The sequence below is a fragment of the Ylistrum balloti genome, unplaced genomic scaffold (genome assembly GCF_031769215.1).
Source record: "Ylistrum balloti isolate Yb309-2 unplaced genomic scaffold, AGI_CSIRO_Ybal_v1 Utg369904, whole genome shotgun sequence".
NCBI lineage: Eukaryota > Metazoa > Mollusca > Bivalvia > Pectinida > Pectinidae > Ylistrum > Ylistrum balloti.
The window spans coordinates 44,087-65,592 of NW_026782030.1; the positions used below are offsets into that span (position 1 = coordinate 44,087).

Consider the following 21,506-nt stretch of genomic DNA (forward strand, 5'->3'; position numbering starts at 1 on the left):
TAGGCAATATATTGTAGAGAAGATGTTAAGTGTTAATATATTAAATACAAGTAGCGTTTATCCTAGTGTTTTCGCATGTGCAAAACATTTTTCGTAAATACCCACATATCAGAATACTTTTGACATTATAATTTTTATGTGGCATTTTGTTTAAAATATTACGACAAAAACTATGTGTCACAGATGGAAAAAAGTGGCTTTCTGTTTACATCTTCTAGCGAGAACTGTTCATTGTAAAAGAGAAAAAAAAACAATTTCGTTCCCAAACACATTGAAAAACACACTTCACAGGCTGAATGAAGCAAAGCAGTCCATAATTTTATCTTTTGTTGTGTCTGTAACGTGTCATCTAGGTCTAAAAATGTTGAAATGCTAAGATATGTATTGTTAGTGTCAACGAAGTGCTGTATAGCGTATATTGTATGTCTCTTACCGACCAATCCCGTCATTTTGTGGGTGTTCCCTTATCTAAAACTCATCACTTAAAGAGCCAATTTAACCGTATTAAGGTACTTGTAATACACTGCTTAACACTAATCATCAGTAGGGATAGTGATTTAAGTATATGTCCGTGCAGCCGTTTATATTATGTCTCTGAAAATGCACAGACCAATAAAACCGGAAAGACTGCTAGAGTGCCACCTATTGTATTTAGAAAGAAAGACAATTAAGATTTAGGTATAGATGCTATCAGTGCGAAAAATCCGCTTCCGTCTGTCATGTTTTTTTAATGTGTCTATTGTAAACTGAATCGATATTCATTCTTTCACATTTTAAAATAAAGCCGTCTGGAAATTAACTTTAAGAAATCTGTTTCCTATTGGCCTAAATAGTTTCAAGATAGGTCCTGTTGTGTGCAAAAGACTAACAATGCAGTAAGTGTCCCCTGTAGATTTTTGTTAGATAAACTTAAACCCAGACCACCTTAGATTTCTCCCCACGGGGACTGTTGTTTCATTCATATTTATAACTTAAGTAAATTCAAGTCATTTAGTACAATCGTGAATGGGTGTTTTGAGAAGATGATGGATCCCCTACCTATAACCCAGTTTCCTGCCCCAACTAAACCAGCCAGTGAAAATTGTTGACCCCATCTGGACCGATCTGCTTACATTTGAACCACAAAATCGCGGACTAAGGATTGCTATACAAATTTAAATAATATATGTTCTGAATACAATGCACACTTATGGACAAATTGGGTGATTTTGAGGCCTCTGATTGAGGGTAAATGTTTGAAACCACGGTGTCAGAATACCGGCGGACAATTAAAGCATATGTGAAACAAGTGATAAGTTTTGTGAGGCGATTACGCTGTCGATGTGTATATAGTGACTAGTGTGTTTATCGAGGCGTCAGGCTCTGGGTAGCCCTTTAATGTGCAGAGTGTATGATCAGGGACTCATTTAAAAGGAAATCACCGTGTACACGTATATCACACCTGTCGACACAGGTACATGTTTACACACTGACCTGCTGCTGTTAGGATTATATAGTATACACAGGTACGTTGTAATCATTTTTGGGAAATGATCACTTCAACGTCTCATGCCTTTTAGGACTGATAAAACTGAATGTACAGATTTGGTTTACAAACATCCATTTGTAAGTAAATTTGTTAAGTCCGAATGAGAAATATAGAAAGCTTTAAGATAAAGGGCTATCTTGTTTAAATGATTCTCTCTAAGTTCTTGCATGCAATTTATGTTTTGGAACTAGGAAATGTTTTATTCATAGTCTTAATCAAAAGCATAACCATTTTATTCATTTAAAACAAATATATCAGCATCGTAGAATAATACACATCGTTTTAATTGTGAAACCTTTTTTTTTGTAATAAGTACTTAAAAACTGCGAAATGTTATTAATAAAATTGATTACAAAGGCCGGTTATCAATTTTCTTTATTTTACAGTCGCATCGATATGAACTATAATTTAATACCTAATCATTGAACATTAAATATATCATCCCATTTTTATCATTACTAATATTCCTCCAACAAGATATTTTTTTAAAGAAAGAAATCATCCATTTTTTTTCTTTATTACAGATTTACCAAATCATGCCAACCTTTGCCGACTATAGGGCACACATATTTGCCGTGATTGCCAGCAGTTTAATCACATTTGGTAAGTCAAATTCATATTTATTATCTCCAAACATTGTATTTAAATTGCTAAACGATGAAAAGCGCTTAGAGCATTTATGTTCAAGAATAATTTATACAATACAAATTTGATCAGATATATATTTTAATGCTGATAATTCCGTTTTTTTTTCAAATATTGAAAAAAAGGACACAAAAGTAGTGAATGAAAAATACTTCATTGAAAATTAATTAGTAGCACAAAATAGCAGTGCGCGCAATATTTTGGAGTGCTGTATTGGATTACAGCATTCATAATACATTATAGAATCGAAAAATAAGACCCATAAATATCTGCATAGTCTTAGGCTCGATGCAGGCCATACATCAGAGCTTTGTTACTGTGTATATTCTCCTCTGACACGGGGTCATGTTACTTCACAAATAAGCCAAATTCGACACCAGATATGTAACATTGTTGTGATTCTCGTGTAGTTTTTATCAACTTTACTCAATTAGCTTTGACAGAAACGTCAACTCTATTTTATGTCTATTCAATGCTAATGGTAGGGTTTGTATGTCGTTACTAGGTCATTAGAAGGCTGTGTGCATATATCTGCAACTTAATGAAACAAAATGATAGCACGTTGCTGATACATATTGACTGATCAAATTTCAGGACGTATAAAATTTCTACAAACTAGACTCTTCGTTAACCTTTTTTCCACGTAATGAATAGCAATGATTTAATGTGCCTATTGACGTTGTTTTCATGTTTCCGTTCGTTTCCTCTTTGGACCGGTTTTTTTTATATTCATAATAAACATGTTTTATCCGATGGGTGAAATAAAATCGTATTTAATTCTGGGTATGACCGGAGTAAATTTAAAGTCCAAAGAGCAGATAAATTATTTATGTAAAATATAGAAAAATATACAGAATTAATTTTGGTGTAAATTCACAGATGTTTCATTAATTATTTACAAATTTTAAACGCACAAGCAGCAGTAACATTTGTTTTATCAATTTTTACATTGATAATGACTCTTTTTAGGTTCATTTTGTCAATATACGCCTTATGGCCTTTATGGTATCAGTTTTGATATTACGTCACCATGCTACATTAACCAGGATTCAACAGCATTGTCCAATTCTTTCAATTCAAATATTTCAATTAACCTCTCTTTTTCGGTGAAGGTATTTTTTAATGAACCATTCAAAAGATATCAACATTCCTGTGATCAATAATTCCTTTCTTGTCACATTTAACTGTATTTTTTTCCTAAACAATGTTCTTAAATATATAATTGCCTGTGCTGCATTCCATTCAAGTTGGATGTCCAGGTTAATCTTGTCCAAATCATGGATTGATAGTATTAAGTATTTATCACCGTATTCATTCATCTTCTTACTAATATGTTTATTTATTTGTTTATAATACCAAGGAAAGAGCTTCCATAGGCTATGTCTGTTGCCCAATCCCTGTTGTCAGTAAAATTTTGAAAATATTCTTGAATAAAACATCTATTTATATCGGGCGGCCGTGTGGCCCAGTGATAAAGCATTCCCCATTCGCAATGGTTGTAATATTTATAAAATTTTATGTTTTTTTATCTATATTGTCAATTTCCATGTGATCTAATTGGTTCTTTCAGTGTCATCTCAAACCTGCAGTGTTACGGATCCCAATGTGTTGCCTTCGACATTAGACCTCACTGTATTTTCATCGCCTGGCTACAATGGCGGCACAGGAACATACAGCGCGTAAGTCATCGTTATCGTCATTACCTAAACATATCACTACAATTTTCCCGATATCTATTTATGGGTGATATTTTCCCCCAAGGAATGTCATTTAATGTGAATAAAAGTCGTTGCAGATATGCATTTGTATTACAAGGGCAAATTTTCTAACATCTTCATAGTGATGTTTAAAGGATTAATGGATATGTCTCTTTAACAAGGTTTTTTGATTAGTAGTAATTGTCCATTGAGATTTTTCTCCAGTTCGTATGTATAATTGTGTTCTCGTTTCCTTTATTTATTTTTTATATTCATTATTTGATTTTTTTTATCTCTTACTAAAATTATATGAATTACGTTAATGATCGCCTTATTTGCAATTTCATTTTAACATTAACTAATTGATATCATTTCATGACTTTCAGTTGTTCAAATTTCACCTGGTAGCGTTTCGTTTTTCCTTGTATATTATTTATTGACGAAAGTACGTCACAGTTCATATATTCTAAAAAAAATGTTGATTTTTAGAAACATGGACTGTTTCTGGCTAATAGACGCTGGAGCGGCTGACCTGCAATTACTGATGTTTATGACTTACGACACATCATGTCCAGGCGATAAGATATATATTTACGATGGTAAGGGCAATTTATCATTGTTCCCAACTACAGTTTTCCCGTTCTGCTGTACATAGGAAAATGGCGACACTCAGTTTACATGGCGTGCTAGAAAGAAATTAGAATATTGTTATTTTTTAAACGTTCAACTTTCTTTAATCAACCTTTATGAATGTTCGCTGGTCGATAATAATCATTTAACAAAATGTGTGACAGTGTTTTGCAATGTCATACAATGTGACATTATCCTATACATGTCAATTTGTGTTGTTTACAGCGTTAACCGTGTTAACGCCTTATTATCATTAGATGAGTATGTACTCTTAACTCGTTTTAGTGTCAGCTCTCATGCTGTTGGTCAAGGCTAGGAATACAATGCTAATAATTGTGAAACGAAACTAATAATTTCCTCATAATCAATGACCATTGATCTTATATAGAAAATATAGAAAAAAATAAGCATGATTGGAAAGCGCTACCTCTCATATCCACACGTATTAATATGCAACGTGCCTTAGCGTGCTCACTCAAAGATATTAGTTTATGAGCTATATAATTTTACGTCCTATCAACAATATAGTCATTTACTGCTATGAATGCGAGGCGAGTTCATATGAAGAGTGCATGTGTTAGTGAGAGGCTGCGTTTTTTGTAAGCCTCAGTGTGATAGCTGAATTAATAGTGATAGCATACTGAACTTTACTGGCGAAAAGCCCAGCAGTACATCTTACCCGGTCATATTATACTAACATCAGGCGAATTAGTTGTTACACTGCTTCAACACTGACCGTTAATCAAAGAGTATTCACTTTCTATTCAGTCCGGTATGTTTCTGCTAGAAAACAGACCCCAAAGCGTGAACATCAGGACGTACAAACAAGATGGCAACTTTACTAGATATAAATGAGGACAAGACAGTATACAATTTCATTATTTTGTATCGTATAGCAAATCAATGTTCATGATACATTGCATAGATAAATATCAAAACAGTGCATTAGCTGTGACATTAAGAACTCCGTAAACATGCGATGTTATATCTGTCATTCACATGTATTTTTATTACGTAAAAGCTCTTTAATAAGTTAACGTATTTAAGTATCGTGATATAAAATTCTTCGATGTTTTTTGTATGAAAATTGTTGAATTTTCTGTCTTCTTAATTGCTGAGCAAGTATCCAAAAATCCTACGGTGACCAGCTGGTTATTATTAGTATGTAGCTGTTCTACTCGGCACTCATCCTCGATACTCTAGTGGTTACGATCACAAGAAATGAAAGTTTGTCAGACCTATTTCTAATCAAAGATGTATGGGATGGATCTTCCTCATATTTCATATCAACATTGTCACTTGTTGCATTCGTTAGATTTTGGTGCCGATCAGAAGAACAAAATGACTGCCAGCTGGTTATCTTGGATTTCAGTATTTGTCAACCTTAGTTCATTCAAAGTACAGGCTAGATATTTTTCAAATTTCACATGAGCGCTCCCCTTTCTGTTATAAGTGCCATGTTGATATAGGGAGTTCTAGGGGAAACAAAATGACATACAGGCGGCCATCTTCGATTTAGGCAATGGATGTGTGTTCCTCTCTTTCGTGAGAAGCTTGAGATAAACCTGTTTTCAAATTTATATAAAGGCTCCCCTTGGACCATAGTTGTGTACAAGTTTTTAATTATCTGAAAAGTAAAATGACCAACAGGCGACTATCTTGGATTTCGACAGAAAAATTGTTATCTCTATTTTTTCGAGATCTGAAATGAAGAAAAATGAATAAAAACAAAATGGTTGATTGATTACCATCTTGGATTCGGCAACTAAACGCGGGAATTTTCAAAGTTCATAGCACGGAAAATAAAACAGAGGAGACGAGAGAAAAGAAAGATTAGACGATGGTGGGAGCCAAGATCCCTTTGGAATCAATTGTTGAAAATGATACATTAAAATAACATTACACCATGTTTTTACACCTGTACACAGAATATTCTCTGTAATCAGGGACTAATAACCTCTATTTTGAGCTAATTCAAAAATTACTTTATATCCGCCGTTTCAGTTTTTGCAAGCAGGATATTTTCGCGTTAATTGATATTTGAAAGCGGGAGAATATTATGTGTCTAGGTGTGATTTTTTTGCTCTCTGTAGATGAGGTATTGATTACAGCATAAAGGGAAAAACAGACATCATTAGGTTCTTTCCGTTAAAAAAACTCTCATAAAAGAAATGTACAAGGTCTTTTTGAATGTGTTACAATTTCTCGAGTCTTATTCAATCACATTTCTAAACGGCATGTTTCTAACACACAATACCTATTCTAAATGGCAATAATGAATATACAGATCTGTAGAAAAACGATAATAAAAGGAGTGGTATGAAATAATAATACATGTGGAAAAAAACACACAAGTTCTAACAAAAAATCCAGAAGTAGATGTATTTCACCGACGGAACTTGTTCTAACAGTTATGAAGTAGGTTTCCATGGTCACTTCCAATTCAAATGACAACAATATTTTTAACTTTTACTTTATTTCCTAGGTAACGCCAACACAGACACGGCATTGGCTAATGGTGTTTGTGGAACTCCGTCCGCTCCAACACCATATTCTACCACTCAGCGTTACGCACGCGTGGAAATGGTCTCTGATAATTCCATCCAGAAGGCGGGCTTTCAAATTGACGTCATAGCTACTAAAGACAATTGTGAGTAAATACATATAACCTTACTAATTGTGAGTCATACATATTTCCTTACTCATTGTGAGTCAATATGTATTACCTTACTCATTGTGAGTCAATACGTATTACCTTCCTCATTTTGAGTCAATACGTATTACCTTTCTCATTGTGAGTCAATACGTATTACCTTCCTCATTGTGAGTCAATACGTATTACCTTCCTCATTGTGAGTCAATACATATTACCTTACTCATTGTGAGTCAATACATATTAACTTACTCATAATGAGTCAAAACGTATTACCTTCCTCATTGTGAGTCAATACGTATTACCTTACTCATTGTGAGTCAATACGTATTACCTTACTCATTGTGAGTCAATACGTATTACCTTCCTCATTGTGAGTCAATACATATTACCTCACTTATTGTGAGTCAATACAGATTACCTTACTCATTGTGAGTCAATAAATATTACCTTACTCATTGTGAGTCAATAAATATTGCTTTACTTATTGTGAGTCAATACATATTACCTTACCTATTGTGAGTCAATGGCATGTGTTACTTACATTTGTCTTCTCCTTTGCCTTTTAAACTATTTGTAAATATTTATTTTGTCTCCATATTCAAAGTACACCAGGTGACTGTTTTGATCCTCTCCTTTCTGACATCCCATTCCTCTTGGCCTTTTTTGGTGTCAGCTACGTGTTTTAGAATAAGGAATAGGCGCAGTAATCCCCGAATTTCTGGTCTTTGAATTGGTATTATCGTGTTATTACTCTTACAATTATCGAGGTAAAGATATGGATAACAGTGGAGATAGATACTTTGGAAGATATATCTTAAGAGAGACATATACTAGGGGAGACATATTAGGGGAGATGGATACTAGGGGAGACCGATACTTTGGGAGACATATACTAGGGGAGATGGATACTAGGGGAAGACATATATTAGGGGAGATGGATACTAGGGGAGACCGATACTTTGGGAGGCATATACTAGGGGAGATGGATACTAGGGGGAGACATATATTAGGGGAGACATATTAGGGGAGATGGATACTAGGGGAGACATATTAGGGGAGATGGATACTAGGGGAGACCGATACTTTGGGAGACATATACTAGGGGAGATCGATACTTTGGGAGACATATATTAGGGGAGACATATTAGGGGAGATGGATACTAGGGGAGACCGATACTTTGGGAGACATATACTAGGGGATATGGATACTTTGGGAGATATATATTAGGGGAGACATATTAGGGGAGATGGATACTAGGGGAGACCGATACTTTGGGAGACATATACTAGGGGAGATGGATACTTTGGGAGACATATATTTGGGGAGACATATTAGGGGAGATGGATACTAGGGGAGACCGATACTTTGGGAGACATATACTAGGGGAGATGGATACTTTGGGAGACATATATTTGGGGAGACATATTAGGGGAGATGGATACTAGGGGAGACCGATACTTTGGGAGACATATACTAGGGGAAATGGATACTTTGGGAGACATATATTAGGGGAGACATATTAGGGGAGAAGGATACAAGGGGAGACAGATACCAGGGGAGATGGATACTAGTTGAGATAAATACTACGGAGAGATAGATATTAGAGGAAAATAGATACTAGGAGGAGATGGATACTAGGGGAGATAGATACAAAGGGAGATGTATACAAGGTGAGATGGATAATTGGGGACATGCTAGGGGAGGTAAATACTAGGGGAGGTGGATACAAGAGGAGGCGGATACCAGAGGAGATGTATACCATTGGAGGCGGTTACTAGAGGAGATGAAAACTTTACTCTAACAAATGTTTATAACATTACCAACTATGGATACTGCCTACGATAACAAGAATATAAAAACATAGCTTTCAGTAACTTATTAGCTTTTAACTTTTTTTCAAACCTATGATAACAACATGTCTTAATGCAACATGTGCAGGCCCACATCAGATAACATGGATGTTAAGTATGTGTTTATGAAAACATGATGCTGTCTACATTTCTTAAAAACAATATTTTTTGTATACGTAAATTTGAAATTCAGGTATTCGTTGTGTATACAATACGTCTGTACTGACACTTTAATACATGTTTTTTCTTAAATATAATTTATCATTACACCGAAGGAAGGATCGTTCAACCCTGCTTTACTGTCCTTATCATACCACTGTTACTTGTTGAACATCCTGTCCTACCGCCCTGTGTCATGATATATACCCTATCTTTCTGACCTGTCTCATAATTTATATTCCATGTTACCACACTGTCTAATGATATAATTTCACTGTCTTTCTGACCTGTCTCATAATTTATATTCCATGTTACCACACTGTCTAATGATATAATTTCACTGTCTTACTGCCCTGTGTCATGATATATACCCTATCTTTTTGACCTGTCTCATAATTTATATTCCATGTTACCACACTGTCTAATGATATAATTTCACTGTCTTACTGCCCTGTGTCATGATATATACCCTATCTTTTTGACCTGTCTCATAATTTATATTCCATGTTACCACACTGTCTAATGATATAATTTCACTGTCTTACTGCCCTGTGTCATGATATATACCCTATCTTTCTGACCTGTCTTATAATTTATATCCCATATTACCACACTGTCTAATGATATAATTTCACTGTCTTACTGCCCTGTGTCATGATATATACCCTATCTTTCTGACCTGTCTCATAATTTATATTCCATGTTACCACACTGTCTAATGATATAATTTCACTGTCTTACTGCCCTGTGTCATGATATATTTTCCCTATCTTTTTGACCTGTCTCATAATTTATATTCCATGTTACCACACTGTCTAATGATATAATTTCACTGTCTTACTGCCCTGTGTCATGATATATACCCTATCTTTCTGACCTGTCTCATAATTTATATTCCATGTTACCACACTCTCTAATGATATAATTTCACTGTCTTACTGCCCTGTGTCATGATATATACCCTATCTTTCTGACCTGTCTCATAATTTATATTCCATGTTACCACACTGTCTAATGATATAATTTCACTGTCTTACTGCCCTGTGTCATGATATATTTTCCCTATCTTTTTTACCTGTTTCATAATTTATATTCCATGTTACCACACTGTCTAATGATATAATTTCACTGTCTTACTGCCCTGTGTCATGATATATACCCTATCTTTCTGACCTGTTTCATAATTTATATTCCATGGTGCCACACTGTCTAATGATATAATTTCACTGTCTTACTGCCCTGTGTCATGATATATTTTCCCTATCTTTTTGACCTGTCTCATAATTTATATTCCCTGTTTCCAAACTGTTTCATAATAAATATTCCACATGTTACCGCCCTTACTGATCAGGTCTTAAAACATCAATTTAAATAATTTAAAAACTGAAAGGCTTATGGCAAATGAATTTTCATTCAATACATTGATCGTTGAATCAAATTATTGAGCAAAATACCGACAAAATAAAAGATAAAGAAATGCAATTAATGCATTTAAAAATCGGAACAAAATTAGACACAGCAACAACAGGAAACATAGCGCAACCTGATGGACGAGACACATTTCTGTATACGAACGTTACTAATGAGTTATGTACCAGACTCGAGGATAAATAGGGATGCCCCGAATAGTAGAAGACACTAGCTCCATGTAAACAAAAACAGATAAACATATACTGACGAATACACTGCTAAAAAAAATCCCGGCCATACAATACAAATACAATTCATTAAGTCTTAATTTACATCAAACATGTTCATTTTTCGGATTAAAGTTTCTTAGACGCGCATTCATGACAGGAAATTAATGAATTATTTTTTATTAAGAAAATTAAAGGAAAATTCAGCAAATTAAAATCTTTAATTAGCCCTATAATTTTTTTTTTTTTTTTTTTTTGTTGATGAACAAATTAAGGGGATTTTCTCTAAGTTACGGGATATTCGGTATACAGAATTTTAATGATCCGATAAGGTATGATTTCTGTTTCATCATCCAAGCTTGCCATGTAAAATGTTTCCAGGGTTCTACAATAACGACAGTCTCCAAAATAACGATGTCGGTGACTTTGATAAAATATTTTACAACAGATATCAATGTATTAGTTTTTATTTCACTTATAGTCAATCATTGCTTGTCGAAATTGGTGCTGAAATGTTAAAATCACATCCACATTTTTGTGAATGTTACTCAATAAAAATTCTAATCCCGATTAGATAACGCTTCATTTAAGATGTTTAATACACTTACCGAGCTCAATTTAAAACCGTGAATTACATCATGAATTTATTCAAGTGGAGCGTTAAATATGGGTCCTCGTTGTGATTTTAATATCAAAGAGTTAATTAAAGTGAAGCATCTTCAACGAGGCAGGTGGAAATCAAATTCGTTATCTCATATATCATCCATGTCAGTCGCTACGGTGTGCAAATGACAGGATGGGAGACGACAAATGAACCTGGGTTAATATACGTTTATAAATAAGTTTTGATATATTTCTCAGTATACAGACATATCGGTTTTTTCATGTCATCAGCACTTTCGTGTACATTAGTAGTAACTGATTATCCATATATAACATTTTAAAAAATAAAATAGAAGTTTGGATGAGTCAAATACATGTTAACTAAAAGCTAAAATCAGAACAAATGTATGATTCAGAGTTACGCACTTGATATACAGAGTACCTTAAAAGTCCAGGACAATTATGTTAAAAGCTACATATTATACAAAATTTTAATTGCCTCACCTCCTCACAAACAAAACAAACAAAAAAAATCAATTCTATTCTATAACAAGGACGTGTTTTCCTCAATACATATCAAGGGAGACGAGACCTTGCCTCATATGTATCATAAATCATTTCTAATATAAAAATAACAAAATGGTGTTGTTATCTCGCGATTTTTTTTTCGTCGTCATATGATATTTCACAATCCAATAAAAACCTTAAATGAAATGTTGTAAGTGACCTTTACATTTTCTTTAAGGTGACATCAATATTGTCAACTAATGAACAGGTACAGGAACCCCTCTAAACGTCCATTTTTCTATCTATATATCGTACAGATACAGGAACCCCTTTAAAACGGCCGTTGCCCTATCTATATATCGTACAGATACAGGAACCCCTTTAAAACGGCCACTGCCCTATCTATATATCGTATAGGGAACAGGAACCCCTTTAAAACGGCCACTGCCCTATCTATATATCGTACAGGAACTGGAACCCCTTTAAAACGGCCGTTGTCCTATCTATATATCGTACAGATACAGGAACCCCTTTAAAACGGCCACTGCCCTATCTATATATCGTATAGGGAACAGGAACCCCTTTAAAACGGCCGTTGTCCTATCTATATATTGTACAGATACAGGAACCCCTTTAAAACGGCCACTACCCTATCTATATATCGTATAGGGAACAGGAACCCCTTTAAAACGGCCACTGCCCTATCTATATATCGTACAGGAACTGGAACCCCTTTAAAACGGCCGTTGTCCTATCTATATATCGTACAGATACAGGAACCCCTTTAAAACGGCCACTGCCCTATCTATATATCGTATAGAGAACAGGAACCCCTTTAAAACGGCCGTTGTCCTATCTATATATTGTACAGGAACCCCTTTAAAACGGCCATTGTCCTATCTATATATCGTATAGGGAACAGGAACCCCTTTAAAACGGTCATTGACCTATCTATATATTGTACAGGAACCCCTTTAAAACGGCCATTGCCCTATCTATATATCGTACAGGAACTGGAACTCCTTTAAAACGGCCATTGTCCTATCTATATATCGTATAGGGAACAGGAACCCCTTTAAAACGGTCATTGACCTATCTATATATTGTACAGGAACCCCTTTAAAACGGCCACTGCCCTATCTATATATCGTATAGGGAACAGGAACCCCTTTAAAACGGCCGTTGTCCTATCTATATATTGTACAGGAACCCCTTTAAAACGGCCGTTGTCCTATCTATATATCGTATAGGGAACAGGAACCCCTTTAAAACGGTCATTGACCTATCTATATATTGTACAGGAACCCCTTTAAAACGGCCATTGCCCTATCTATATATCGTATAGGGAACAGGAACCCCTTTAAAACGGTCATTGCCCTATCTATATATCGTACAGGAACTGGAACCCCTTTAAAACGGCCATTTTCCTATCTATATATCGTATAGGGAACAGGAACCCCTTTAAAACGGTCATTGACCTATCTATATATTGTACAGGAACCCCTTTAAAACGGCCACTGCCCTATCTATATATCGTATAGGGAACAGGAACCCCTTTAAAACGGCCGTTGTCCTATCTATATATCGTACAGGAACTGGAACCCCTTTAAAACGGCCATTGTCCTATCTATATATCGTATAGGGAACAGGAACCCCTTTAAAACGGTCATTGACCTATCTATATATTGTACAGGAACCCCTTTAAAACGGCCATTGCCCTATCTATATATCGTATAGGGAACAGGGACCCCTTTAAAACGGCCATTGCCCTATCTATATATCGTACAGGAACTGGAACCCCTTTAAAACGGCTATTGTCCTATCTATATATCGTATAGGGAACAGGAACCCATTTAAAACGGCCATTGACCTATCTATATATTGTACAGGAACCCCTTTAAAACGGCCATTGTCCTATCTATATATCGTATAGGGAACAGGAACCCCTTTAAAACGGTCATTGACCTATCTATATATTGTACAGGAACCCCTTTAAAACGGCCATTGTCCTATCTATATATTATGCAGGAACTGGAACCCCTTTAAAACGACCATTGACCTATCTTTATATTGTACAGGAACCCCTTTAAAACGTCCATCGTCCTATCTATATATCGTTCATGAACTGGAACCCCGTTAAACGTCCATCGTCCTATCTATATATCGTACAGGAACTGGAACCCCTTTAAAACGGCCATTGTCCTATCTATATATCGTACAGGAACTGGAACCCCTTTAAAACGGCCATTGTCCTATCTATATATCGTACAGGAACTGGAACCCCTTTAAAACGACAATTGCCCTATCTATATACCTTACAGGAACACATTTGGTTGTCGCTTGCTCTTTCATTCTCGGGTGTAGCGAACATTGTGAAATACTTAGGATGATGAATATCATGGGAACATAATATGGTAGTTACCGACTGTAGTTAACTTCAGTGTAGCAACATAGTTAAGTTGTTGGTCAATTGAAATTAAAGACACTGCGTTTAGAAAGAGAAAAAAAATCATGAAAATGTTTTAGTATAGCGAATGTTCTGACGTAGTAGGATGATGATTTGTTGCCTTAGCAACAGGAAAATGCATATAGGCGGATGATTTTTGCCCCTAAATTGTCAGCATTGTGAATGCTTGGAAAAATCACACCTCCAAAGCAAACTAGAATTAACACTTTACAAAGCCACTTTCCGAAGTATTCAGATGTGTGATCAGATAGTCCTCAGTACACTCACTCATAATTTGGTCTAGATTCTTTATCTATCGTAATTCCTCTAAAGCTTTTCTCAGCGTGTATGACGTATGAGTTACAATGTTCGTGTTTGTCGTGCTAATATTATCAGATAGCTTGTACCGGGACAAAAGCCTTGACGCTCTGATCTCACTAGGACTTCATATATGTTACAGCAGGAACGGGATGTACAGCCACACAGTCCATCACAGCCACGAGCTCATATCAGATGCTGACCAGTCCTAATTTCCCTGACAAGTACCCTAGGTAAATATTTCTGAATAGACAGCGATTGTTCTCAATACTGTGTATCTTAACATTATCAACACTCTCCAGGCTTGAGGGTCATCATGGTGAAGACAGTAGCGGGCTGAGTGACACTTATATTATCTGGCATTTGGGACATGCTATTTGGATCTTACTAGGGTCGCCCCTTGCTAGTAAACCAATTGAAAAATACAAATACTAAATGATATATGGTTAAAGAATGTTTACCCTACTTTTTCCACTCGTAGCTCGTATCCGCCCTTTACATATTTGTCACTCAAACTAACAGTATTATATATCAAAACGAACACCTATATATATCTGGACAAAATCGCAGATGTAAAAGCATGACATCCATCCAGTAAATGAGACAACGAAGCTCCAAACTTTGGACCAGTTTATATATTGCTTCATATGCAGATGATTACCAAACATATAATCGCAATGCAGCTATTTCGTTCTCTATAGAATTATTTATATTTAAATAAATTAAAATAGATGCGAAAAAGCAGTACACAAATGTAATGGAATATATGTTGTCTGTAATGTATTATCTAGTAAAATCCGATATGTGTGGTCGTGCCTATCAGTTCGAGAGACAAACAATTATTACCATATACAGTAACAGCTACCAAGGTCTGAAATACATGTACTTACAAATGTGAGCATGCAATATGATCTGAAAATGCATAACAATACAGGGCGTGTCGGTAATGTATGTACATATGATAGCACTGCCTATTGTAGACGGATAAATGCTGTAACCGAGAGTTTTAATCATCTTTAACATATTGGCTTGCTCTGTCATACAGTCAATCGGCAGGAAATTGCCAGGGGAATATAAGACACCTGTGGACACAGTTTAACATTTAGCTTCACATATTAGATGTTATTTATGGAAATAAATAGGGGAAAGTGGTAGATGGAAAAAACTATTTGTCATTTTGTGAATGTCCCAAACAGCGTATCTTGTTACAGTGTGTTTGTGTCATTCCGGAATTTTGATATCACAGTATTTGCTGATATGTATCGGGAAACACTTGCAGCAAAATTACCAAATGCACTTAAATGTAGTTACAAACCCAACGACAAAGATCTACATTGCCTATGTTGGACAATGAAATTGATTTTATCTTTTTTTTTCATCAATAAGAACCAAATTATTAATTTAATTACGCCATACAGCTGTTTCGTCCATTTCGGTTTCGTCGGTGAAACCTGAATATTCAAACCTTGGAGGCGTCTAAGTTAAACTGAAATCGAAAGAAAAAAAAAACGTTGAGAAATAGATGGAGAAATGCACTAGTCCCTAAATTATCACGATGAATAAGGCTATACAAAGCAGGCGAGTGTTAAGGGATACTAGCGGAGAAAGTGAGGATAGGGAAGTGATAGTAATCCGAAGAACACGAATAGATCAATGTTGGTTTGTTACGTTGCTGTTAAGCAGAATACGCGCGCATTACCCTTGTTCTGCATTGGGTATTCACATTAGTCGCCTCTTCTGATAATGCGCAGTAAGTTGATGAAAGATTAATATGTTGAAATATGCTGTACGTAAACTCTATACATAGTGTAGACAGACAGGAACCGGAATTGAATCCGTTATATATGTATATCATTTTTAAGTATAACATTTTAAAGAATTCCTCACAAATCGTCTGCTCTGTTTACAGTAACAGTGATTGTCGTTGGGCACTAATCAGTCCGGACGGGTACCTGGAAATAGACGTTATTGTTAGTGATGTGGAGGACGACGATCCATCATCCTGTGATTATGACAAATACTTAATATACGATGGTGGGTAACACAGCTGTATTTTAACTCTCCCTGAAATTAAATAACTAAATCATCTGTATGCAGTATATAAAATTAACGGTAGATAACATACAACTACCTTTAAAATCTCGTGCGACTAGTTCAACCATTTTATCATACGTGCTAAAACTTTACGTATATAGGTATTTCAAAATGTGTACAATGTTCACAATTCACTATGTATGCATGTATGTAATTCCGACCAGCTATCGGGATAAATACGTTAATGTCGTATTTCTTGCAGGCGCTAACAAATGCGATAATAACAATATAAGGATGATATGCTCTGAGTACCCCAAAGTTACATCGTACAGTCTTAACTCCACGGAATCAACAGCGACTGTAACACTCGAAAGTGATGGCTCCGTCAACAGACGTGGCTTTCTGTTACGCTTCCGATCTATTTCAATACCAACAACGACACCCATTACCACAACGACTGTCACTACCACCACCCCTACAACCACAACAGCTTTCATCGCCGCTGTCAGCTCCACAACTGCACGCAATGAAAAAGGCCAACGTAAGTTACAATATTGCAATGTTTATTAACCTACTTTTTCTTTTTTAATTTCTGACGATTATTTTGCTTTTTCTTTCGTAAGTAATTTCTAAAATCAATCAAACATATCTATTTCAGTTTTGGAAATGAATATGGAGCTACTCGTTGGAATCGTATTTGGTTCCCTTCTGTTGATAGCATTCACGATTGTGACTGTTGTTGTTGTGGTGAAGAAAGTTTCCATTCCACACGAGAAAACAATAACACCGGTTCAGCCGTACAGACCGAGACCACAACCTGAGATGCAGGCAAGGCCAAGACGATCAAATGGCAGCACAAAACGACCATCTCTACCTAACGGACATAAGACGCAGGCGACGGGCTTAGGGACAACACGCACCGTCACTGCCTGGTGACGTCATTAATTGAACACGTTATTGTGACGTGCTTCATGCACAAGTGTGTCATTAATATGATATAAATGTTATTTTCGAACTTAATTTCCTTTGATATATTCAAGAAAGTAACGAAATCGTTAAAAATGATTTTGGATCGAAGTCATTGGGGAACAACCTTAACAGTATGATGATATTCATCCTGCAACTGGCACTGTCATTGTCAGGGTACACCTGCAACATATATTTTGCTGTATTCGGCAGTGACTGAAAACAACGTGCATTAATTCGACAGAATTCGACAGAATTACTTTCTGAATTTGCTTTAGAATTACGTTTAATAGTATGAATAACTGTTGGAATCAATGATTTTATATGCTGTAATGAATAAGTTTATTTACGAAAATTGAAAAAATCTCTGTCTTATCCGGTGAAGTTCATTTCAGCGCAGAGCAATTATTTTGGCGTACGTCATCAGGCAAAATTCAGCTTAACGTCAACGACAGGTAAACAAAGATTGAACGATATAACTGCTGAAGTTTTGATTGTCTGATTTTCAATCAAAGTTGCAGGATAAATAGAATACATGTTCAGTGTCTTAATAAATAATTCATTTTGGCCTGGGACAGTAAGACTTAATGGCTCGCCAGATGCTTGGCACTTTTTGTCTATCTCCACTCTCGCCAAAATTCAGCTGATATTTTAAGACATTGATCATGTATTCTCTATTTATATTATCTTATATGACAAGTCATTGTTATATGACGTCACTGTTGACCCCGTCATTAATCGCTCAATATTTACTGATTCCGGTAGTCTGTGGGCATTAGCGTGACTACTTTCATTGTTATTGTATGCTAAATGGATGGTACTAGACATTTAATCTTTCTGATCAATTCTTTGTTTATGATGTACCAACCAGTGCACATTTTGTTATTTTTGTCTGTTAAGAATAGGTTCGTGGCAGCGTCGCGGTGAACCATTGTGAGGGTCTAGCATGTGTTATATGTGTAATGTTTTATTTAAAAATGCCATGTGTTTACACTGCCAAATGGTGAAAATGGAACGGGTTTTGTGCAATACTTCATGCCAATTTCATTCATCTTTAATGCCTATTTAAATTCATATATATTTACATATTACCACTTGTAGTTAATGACTGTTTCAATCTAATATAAACGGAATCACAGATTTGACAGAAACGTTTGAGAGAGATCTGTATTGATCGTAAAATTCCAATGACGAGCAATTGATATTGGAATCATCGATAGGCGATAATGTCTGTTCTGTGCAATAAAAGTAATATTGTATTACCCTATTTTATATGAAGCAGAAAATGAAAATCATCTGTGACTTTACAAATTTGCATGGCGATCTCCAAATGTTCAGTTGATAATATTCAACACTTCTGATTCAAAACATAACGCAAAATGGTAGTTTCTAAGACTTCATACTGGAAAACAAAAGTGGATATGCTTAACATGTTGATATGTAAACAATATCATTTCAGATAAATATAGGTATCGATTTAATTAATGTAGATGTCTACTTCGTTAACTATATAATGATTAGCTATCTCATGACAGTTCACAAAGATTAAATGATTGTTTTTGATTACAAATATTTTCAAATCAAAGTTGCGGAAGACGCCATTTGATGTACGGAAAAAATCCAGCTTTATTGTGTAAAGTTGTGTTTTATTTATAACATTGTAAGACTCTTTCGTATGTAAAAAAAAAAGTAGTTTTAAACGTAATTTGAGATGCTGAACAGGAGTTTTACAAACATTGACATCATTTAAAATACTGGAGAGTTCATACAATCTTACAGAGCCTATACGAGAAATTCAGCAACAAACTATGAAGGACGTACACGTCAGTGTATACATATAAATACATCAATGGATAATATAATCTACATTGGTTTTATTTCGAAGTTTATTTTATTCCATTTCATGTAGTTACCCATAATTATGGTACTTAAACGAAAACGTCTGAATGGTATAATGAGGTTGATTTGTAGATAACGATATATTGAACGTGGATTTATGTGATTTGTTGTTGGTTGTTTTCGGATGTGTGCAGAGTGAGAGACTGAACATAGGACAATAAACACAGGTGAAGATATTTGTACAGAAGGACAGAAATATGATGAAGAGTAATTGATCGTTGTATTTAACTGAAAGTTTCAAAAATCAAATATATATGAAATTTCAGTTTTGACTTCATTCTGTGGTGATGCACTTGTTCTCATTGTTTATCTTTCGTGTTGAAATTTGTTGAAGAATGAATAAAGCAGCTTGTCAAACAGAGAAAATTAAAAAGTATTTTAGTTGTTATTTTCAATAGTTTGTGTGTATAATAAACGAAAAAAATTGACAAAACACACAGTCTCCATGAACAATCAGAGAAAAACACGTTTTACATCTCATTAAAAGTTGATTTTATTTGCCTTGAGCGAAAGAGTCGATTAAAATGCCACTGTACAGCTGGAGACGTCTTAGCAGCAATAGAAGATAGGTGATTTTATGCGAAAATTATCAAGTGTCTCCTTCATATCCTTTCTTAACACTCTAATGTCTAGTGTCAGTTACTGAAATCTGCCGGCATATGACTTGAGCTGATACAAAGATATGTAAACTGAACTGAACGAAACAAAGAAAAGCTGACAGTCAGGTTTACAGGGAGCCCAGGTAGAGAAATCTGAGAGGCATTGTTTACATTAAGAAGGTTCAACTCTGTCATGATAAATAAAAGATATTTTATCTGTTACATTTTTAGCAGTGTAATATATGATATTACGGTGAAAATATAAGTGATGTTAGTACAAATATCAAGTTTTGATTTTTTCACTGATATTTTACCTATCAAACCACCTTATTTGCAGCGAGAATATCAATTATCACAGAATGCATTGTGAACTTCAGGAACGACAACTCGGATAGAAATAGCCCTATGAGTTAGTAGTAATTTCGCTTGTTAAATTATATGATGATCTGTGACTTTGATGCAAAAACTTCGCATCCGGTGGTGTAATGATATGAGAGGACACATTGCAGGTATCGCCAGAGTGGCAAATTCAACATGGCATCAGAGGAAGGTGTGAAAAACACGTCATGAATAGAATAATCACTTTTTGGTGGCATTTCTATTTCACCTCATGAGATGGAAACTTTGTGACAAATACAAATGTTTAGAACTGCATTTTATCAAGAAACAAAGGATATGTTCTCTTCCTTATACATTAGATCCTCTTAGGATTCCTGATGCACTCCTCTGTAATATCATGGAGTTGGTGATGTCACAAATTTACCTCTTATAGCTGTAAAGATATCGGCGATCATTGGTTTGGTTTGATATTTAAATACTTAGATAATTAAACGTCGGCGTGGCGTGTGCATGTACCGATTTTATAGTGTTAGTACACTGAAGTATACTGCCGAAGGTACCCAACATGACGTCCCATCACATCACACTAACAACGGAAGGACAGTCTTAACACGATTATTATGCTAAACGTTAAGCAGGGAGGTATGACTCGGCTAAAACACATACTTTCTCACAACACTCATCTAAGGCTAAAAGTGCGGTAGCGGCAGTGGAGGTGTCCGTATTTCTTAAATAAATAAATATCTCATCATGTTGGATAGAGTTTGCCCATGTAAATTGCCATATAAGAAAATTGTATCTTACATAGGTTTTCGCTTGCAAGGTAATCTGCGTTCAAGGGGCACAACTCTTACAGCATTGCTGGTTTACATTGATCTGTAAGCTGACATCTGACATCAACATATCGACAAAGTTCCAAAATTCAGTGAAGATTAAAAGATGAGAATAACAATCCATATAAATCTGTTTCTGGTAGAAAACTTTTGGCGTAC

General features: G+C 35.3%; 1 protein-coding gene across 1 annotated transcript; it reads left to right on the forward strand.

Moving 5' to 3' along the window:
* The first annotated feature begins 1,432 nt into the window (after nucleotides 1-1,432).
* On the forward strand, nucleotides 1,433-17,699 carry LOC132546675 (deleted in malignant brain tumors 1 protein-like). The gene is made up of 9 exons (XM_060210398.1): nucleotides 1,433-1,505; nucleotides 2,053-2,131; nucleotides 3,744-3,852; nucleotides 4,360-4,469; nucleotides 6,986-7,150; nucleotides 14,820-14,910; nucleotides 16,587-16,711; nucleotides 16,974-17,252; nucleotides 17,370-17,699. Exons 2-9 carry the CDS (start codon nucleotides 2,065-2,067, stop codon nucleotides 17,645-17,647), a joined length of 1,224 nt encoding a protein of 407 aa, XP_060066381.1. The 5' UTR covers nucleotides 1,433-1,505; nucleotides 2,053-2,064; the 3' UTR covers nucleotides 17,648-17,699.
* Nucleotides 17,700-21,506: the final 3,807 nt, after the last annotated feature.